The sequence below is a fragment of the Solanum lycopersicum genome, chromosome 8 (genome assembly GCF_036512215.1).
Source record: "Solanum lycopersicum chromosome 8, SLM_r2.1".
Lineage (NCBI taxonomy): Eukaryota > Viridiplantae > Streptophyta > Magnoliopsida > Solanales > Solanaceae > Solanum > Solanum lycopersicum.
The window spans coordinates 66686492-66694113 of record NC_090807.1 but is presented as its reverse complement, the minus strand read 5'-3'; the positions used below and the strand labels follow the sequence as shown (position 1 = coordinate 66694113).

Below are 7622 nucleotides of genomic sequence, written 5' to 3'. Positions count from 1 at the left end.
TTGATCATTCCAAAACTTATTTGGATTTGAACTGCAACGAAGTCTTACATCTAAAAGAATTTAACAGTTTTTCTTGCAACTTTTTTTTATGACCGATAAAAGGTAAACTTTCTAATACTTTCTCAGCAATGCTAACTGTTAGCAGAGCAAATGGCTCAACCAAAAGAACTTGAAATCATCAGAACTGTCATCTTGAGAGCTCTCAGGGGAGTTGGAAAAAAAAGTTTAGAGGATATCGACTGCATCCACACGATTATAGCAGCAGGACAGAACATATAATGTACTTGTGTTGATATTCAGGCAGGTACATACGACTCGAGCATCAGTTGAGCTGGGGAAGGTGATTTGATCTCAACGATCAAGTATGTGAACTTCCACTGCTTATCCACCTTGTCTTGAAACATCTCTGCATAAACCTTGCCAGCTCCATGTGGTCCGCGAATATAAAAATTGACCTACATTCAGTTTTTAATTATATATGAGTGGGAACCTAAATATATTGGAGGAGAGGGTATCAAAAGATAGGGATCACAAGAAAAAAATAGTCACCTCAACATGCTCAACTCCATCTTCATCAGTCCATATCCTATTAGGGATGCGTTGGCGCGCAGCACGATTTCTACTTTCTGATCCATACCCTGTTACAGGGGATCCAATTCTTGCCTTGACCTGGAGTGAAGTAGCAAACACATGCAACTGATCAGTTCAAGTACAACTAGAATCAAAATACATAAGAAACTAGGATCTTTAAGTGCAGACTTGCAATATTCAGTATACAAATCATTCTCAAAATTATACGCAGTAAATTGAAGGTAAGAACAATAGGGGCAACAAACATACTTGACCATCATTTTGAACCCTCTCGAGACCTTTGTTGAAAATTTTGTACCTACAACACAAAATGACTTTAAACTAAATTGAAAACAAGAACTCAAGCTCTCTGTCAAACTATGTAGAGCATAAATGCAACCCTTACTCTTTTGGCTGAAAAATGAGTTCCTTAAAAACTCCATATGCGGCAGCACCGGCAACTGCAAGTCCAGCAAGAATGATAAGACTATAGGAAGCTCCCTCAGTAAACGTTACAGGCTTCTCTGGGATATTGTAGGTAGGAGCATCAAAAGGATCCTCAACAGTAGAAACATCCTTTCGAGCCTGTACAAGTCGGACAAGAAACAAACACATTTTTTGTCAATGATTTGAGAAATGCATTTGTTTTTACATCGGGAGATGTAAATTTTGGTGCGACAAGGGTAATCTCCAAGTTTACAATGTTGTATTGGTAAACAAGTTAGTCCAGTAGTATAATATGGGGGTTAAATAATGATGGGATTATTTAGAGGATATACTATTAATGGTAGATGGTTGATTGACTGGACTTAAAACAGGGTATGAGTATAATATAAAACATGAATTTGATTTTACATGTGATAAAGTGGGAAAATTTTAGTTTCCAACTTTAACCTTGTCTTTTTTGTAAAGGACTTTCAGAGAAGAGCTTTGGAGAAGGGCATCTTTGTCATTGTGGTATTTAATCCTGAGATTGTTAATCCCAGATTCAAAAGTTTAACCAAATGCGGAATAAAATGATCGAGTATTTTATCCCGAGATTGTTATCCCCTTCTGCTCTGCAAACAAATTATACCTAGATTATAATGCAAGGACTATAATCTGGGAACTAAATAATGAAGGGACTATTTAGTAGAATATACTTTTATTGGTAGATGTTTAGGTCATTGGAACAAAAATGGGATATACATAGTACAATATTAAACATGTGTTCGGTTTAAACTAAATAATTTGGATAAACTTTCATTTCCAACTTTAACCTCGGCTTGCTTAAAAATCTCTGGAAGAAAGTCACTTTGTAGTTCAACCCCGGGATTATCCCACATGGAGTATGGTATAAAATTAATATTACAATTGTGGTATGAACAATCCCGGGGTTACTAATACCATAATTGAAAAATCTACCTAATGTAGAATCTTTAAATACTTTAACCCCCCCGATAAACGTTACACGTATTCGTATTTCACATGCTGTCACGCATAAAACGATGTACAAATTCCCACATAATTTAATGCAGGTTTCATTTAACACAATCAACCAACGCTGCACAAAATTATACATGCATTATTTTCATATGCGACCAATAATCCATCCAACCAAACGGTCATGGGATCAGCCATAAAAAGAGAGAAATCTGATGAGGTAATCCTAGGATACCAACAATAAATAGGTTTCAGACAGGAAATTGTATTCAATAGGGCATAAATCTTAGACAATAAAAAATAGGAAAGACCAACAAGCATGGCTGTGGAAAAAACTTGGTTTTGACAGCAACAAAATCAATGATTTGTCAGTGTTACTTTCTGCAAACATCATACAAATTAGAAATCATGAAGGACAAATGACCTGATAGCAACTTACAGACTTGGCACTGAACCTAACAGAGCTTTGTTATGTATCATCATATGGTTCATTAGCTCTAGTAACACTATGTGATCCAAAACTCAGGAGGTGTCTGTTCAAGAAGGTTCTTCGCTAAAAACTTCACTCCTTAGTCCTTTCCCTTTAACTTCACTTATTTGGAAAGTTGTATAGCCCTAAAAAGTACACCTCTGACTCTTCTGTATATAAAATTTAAAAACATGACAGGAATGACTTGTTGCAGGTACACACACCAATAAGCTCCATGTCCTAAAGCTTAACGTGGACTTGGAGCATATGGTGGAACTCATAAGCATCTCCTACTGCAATTTGCACAACTGTGGAGAAGATCAGAATATAGTAACTTTCTCCTCATTAAATGAGCATCACACAAGATTATTTTTTATGTTTTGGGGGGAAATTATAGTGACTCTTTCTCATTGAATGAGCTGCTAGCAACCAGGTACAGGATATGGGAAGGTAAACTCGTACATTATGCAGCTCCTTTAAGACTAAATAGTGCTTATGGTGAAGAAATATAACAACATTTCAGGACAAATATACATAAGTTGACTTGGTTTGGAGGGAAATATTATTTCTTACTCTTTTGTGCACAGAGAGTAACGGTTTTTAGGGAGTGTAGAACTGGGAAACCTGAAACAAAGTAACTGTAGCGGAACCGAATATCCTCTTGTTAGTCCATTTTTGCCTTTTAAAGACATGCTACCTTAGATAGCATTGATTTGTGAAACGGGAATGAGTTTGAGTTCACCAGTAACTCATAAACATTTCATTAAGGGGGGGCTTCTTCAATTCATATGTCAATCTACTTACCTAAATTAATAATTGTTTCACAAGTTGGAATTGACAAGCTTAAAATAGTAAAATACCTTGATATTGGAATCACATGTTTCTTAAGTTGAGATGCATTAAATGGCAAATATTGCTATTGGAAAGTAAAACAAAATGTTACTAACTCAACAGTGCCTTTTTATAAGTAATTCGGACCTAAATTTTGGTAGTGGCGATACTTAATAAATGATTTGCTAGGGAATTAGTTAAGTGTGGTCCTTGGAACATTTTACTCTTGTTTGCTTTTCAACTAAGTTCTCCTTTCACAATCTAAAAGAAAAAGGAAAGACATATATGCATGATTTAGAGACAGAGATAACCTCTGATTGCTTTTGCCTCGATCCAGAAGCCTTTGATGCAAATAATCTAGCAAAGCAAGACGATTGAGGATTTACGCCAGTGGTATTGACAAGCTGAAACGGTGATCTGAAGGTCATTAAGCATTGTGTGCTCCTTCTATTTCTGTATAGAACAAGAATTCCTGCAAGATCTACGTCTGAGTACTTTTATGAACATAGAATACGTTCCTACAGAAATATTAAAATTTGATGTCACATGGACACAAGATTGTGAAATGGATTGGACACAGGAATTACATGAATGCACACGTAGTTTTCTAAAGATCTCAACAGGAAATGATCCCGCTGAAAGCATAAAGACATAATTTAAAGTATTGATCCTTTCGTACATGAGTGCCACAACCGTCAGGCACAGCCATGATAATATAACAGAAGTCTCAACAAGAAATTAACATCTGTACGCTAAAGTATTGACCATTTCCTGCAAGAACCCCACAACTGCAAGACATAGCCATGTAACATTATGACCCATGCAACTTAGATGCAGAACATTCAATTAAACCTTTGTCCTTTTACTACCCACATAAGTAGATACCAAGCCCACAATATGTAGAATCAAGCAAGGCACCTCCTTTTTCTTAAGGAAAACAAACACCGTTCTCTATAGCTACATGTTTGAAATCGTCATCTTAAAGTTCTCAAGAAATTAAAAAATATATATTTTCTGAGTACAGAAAAATTGCTTGACAGATCCTTTTGAATGGCACACGTGAAGAACTAAACCCACTGAATGGACGAATGTTAAAGCAGACTCAAGATCCGCTTTATTAAGAGAAGTGAACTAATCCTAAATAAATATTCTTTGGAGATCTAACACTTGCAGACATCCAAATTGTTCTTTTACAGTTTGCAATTCTTCAATCATGAATGTAGCATCTACTAACCAGCAGGTTCATCGATAACCTGCAAAACGTAAGAATTTTGGGGGGCAAAAGTTATCAATAGGCAGCCAACAAACTTTAGGATCATTGAAGTAGTAAGACATTTCAACTCACCTTCTCAGCAGGATAAGCAGCATATACTGATCTCCTTGCACAACCTGATTTTACCAGTTCCTGCAAATACATCATAATCAGAGAAAGAACGGAAAAAGAACAACATAGGATATGAGGATAGGCACACATCACGCGTTCAAGATCTGCTAAAAAGCCTAGTATTTAACTGGGAGAAGGGAGGGGCCCATACTCCCCCAAGTTCCTCATCTGTGTGCCAATGGAGTTCAGTCAGCTAACCCATAGGGAACTTCTCGGTTATTAAAAAAATAGGGACTAGAATTGGTACGTCTATGGATTTTCTTGCTGAATTATTGGAATACTCAACTTCGATGCTTGATCTAAAGTTCCAACTTAGACATAATTGGAGGAGATGTACTTCAATGGTCAGACATAATTAATTCAACACTTAGCTCGGCAGTCATAAGTTTAGGTTGATACAACAGCTAAATGTAAGAAAAATGAGCTTACAAATATCTACAATCATTATGCGAGTCAAAAAGAAACTATGGAGCAGTAGCTTTCACTACCTTCTAGTACTCACCACTCATCAGTAAAATTTCTACCTTCATCAAAAAAGAAAAAAAACTATGGTGTTGTAACAGATAAGCTTCTTGGATCACTTTTGCATACACTGCAGCTTATCTTCCACAACTGCTAAGATTACCTCCACCAGTCTAACATGAAGGTGCTACATTACCACTAAGGGATCACTGGTGCGATGTATTAGAGAATCTACCAACATTTTTAATGCACCCTATCCAGTACTTTTCTTATACACTCTACCAAACAACCCCTATGCATAAAAGAATTTCTTTTTTTAATAAATCATTCTCATCACTATAAATTAACCTTTAACATTTGATCAAAATCATCAAACACAACATAGAGAAAGTTCAAAATGCAACATCTAACAAGTACTAAACTGTATACAAAGCCCCACTAATTAATACATACCCATTTTAGAAGCAACAAGAACATGAAAAATCAATCAGAGCAATGTGAATTTTTTGACAGAACTTCACATACCCTTTTAGCAGAAACATTGAAAGCAGCACTTTCAGCAGCCATTGACGAGAAATGACCGATACCCACATCAGATAAGCTTCTCGAAGGCACATATTCCAAGAAAGAATCCAACTTGTTGCATGATTTTGCAGCATTTGACAACAACCACCTCGTCTTCAATGAAATCCCAGTTCTCCGGACATGCTGCATCTTGGAAAGTGAGTGTTTGATGGAGTTGTTGAACAAGATTAGGGCACTAAACGGACACAGACGATCAAAAATGGAGGAAAATTTGGACACAAAGAAGCAATTTGAAGAAGAAAATTCAATAGAGATTTTTGTAGTGACCCTAAAACCCCAAAAGAAAAAACCCGGACTGGGGTTTTGAGTGCAAACGGGTCAAATTAAAATTTCAAAGGCAAGCAACGTATTTGGTCCGAGTAAAAATTTCATTTAGACACTCGAAATATATTGATGGTTTCTATTGAACACATGATAATATGTAATTATTCTGAATTTTGTGTCCGTTACTTTGGATTGCTCATAAGTTATAACATATATAAATTAATCATCTAAAATACGTCACCTGCTTTCACTATACAGATACAAATTCATCTAAATAAATTGTATAATCTTATACATATTTCAATTGAGGGTAATGTGTATGATTAAAGAAGATAATATATTTTAAATAATTAACAAATCGTATAATGAATATTTGAGATTGTGCACAAAATAACTTATAAAATTTGAATATTAGAAGTGTCTAACAAAAACACCTACAAATCAAATATATGACACAATTTGAAGAAAATGGGCAAAGGTGTAAAGAGTTTGGGCTCAAAGTTGCCTGGAAAGATTTTTGCAATTAAGAGCTCATTTTTGAATGGCCCAAAGGCCCAATTCTGAACAAGTCTTTCATGATCAATATATATAATATGAAAAATTACCCAAATATACAATTTATGTTATCATGTTTTTTTTAAAAAAAAAAAATATTACCATTTGAAAAGAATTAGAAATTTTATACTTTATTGTTTTCATATGCTATTACTTTACACGATATATCAATATTACTTAACACAATGTATTAGTTATACACGATATCTCGATTGAATACATCACTTTATGTAATATATCAAAACATTGAGTGATGTGTCCAAAAATGAGATATAGTATCAGGATATTGACGATTATATGCTTAATTGGGGGACGTGTCAATCCAAATGTATTGAAATGTGTTTGATACCACCAATTTTAAGGGTTTTTGTAATTTTAAAAAGAATATGATATTTTAGTTGGTCAATCCTGTTCTAAGATACATTGTTGAGTGTGATTAGCTATGTCCTCTTTAAAGAAATATTTGAAATAAATATGATAATTATGATGATTATCTTTGATAATCAAAAGGGTAATAATGATTTGCTATTGCACATATCTTTCGCCCAAATAGTAATTAAAAGATATAGCCGGTTCTTTTATTTTATTAGCAAAAGATTTAAAGAATTTAACTTTAAATAATTATAATCAAGTGTATCTTATTCTTTTATTGTTTTTACATTAATTTTAAATTATCAAGTCACCTTATATATGTTGAATTTTAGAACTATTTAAACTAACATATTACCATATACTATCATATTAAAAAAATTAAAAGATATTTTGAAGCGTAATCTTCACATGAAATGTCATATTTTTCCAAAAAAATAATCCTAATATGAGTCATGATAATTCAACGAATATTCTGAATTCTAAATAATTTAAATATGAAATTTGTAAAAATAATGACAATTTAAAATTTCTTTTAACCTATTCACTAAAAAAGAAACCAACATCAACAAAAAAAATATTGAGAATAGTGTTAAAAGAAATACACTTTCCAATATCTCTATCTTGTTTATTTCCATTTTTTTTTTTTATAATTTTCTACTTAAAAGAGGAAAAAATGTGAAAATTTCCTTTCTTTTTTCTTTTTATATG

General features: G+C 33.8%; 1 protein-coding gene across 2 annotated transcripts; it reads right to left on the bottom strand.

Annotated features, from left to right (window-relative positions):
* Positions 1-6115, bottom strand: LOC101248805 (probable mitochondrial import inner membrane translocase subunit TIM21). 2 transcript variants are annotated; one of them, XM_004245525.5, is made up of 8 exons: positions 5664-6115; positions 4638-4697; positions 4527-4545; positions 3604-3764; positions 977-1155; positions 841-889; positions 550-669; positions 1-455 (listed from the first exon to the last, which is right to left on the bottom strand). In XM_004245525.5, exons 1-8 carry the CDS (start codon positions 5850-5852, stop codon positions 297-299), a joined length of 936 nt encoding a protein of 311 aa, XP_004245573.1. In that variant the 5' UTR covers positions 5853-6115; the 3' UTR covers positions 1-296. The 2 variants fall into 2 exon arrangements, with proteins under 2 accessions (XP_004245573.1, XP_069144741.1); XM_069288640.1 differs by lacking the exon at positions 4527-4545 and having other exon boundaries at positions 3604-3779; positions 4634-4697.
* Between the last annotated feature and the right edge of the window lie 1507 nt (positions 6116-7622).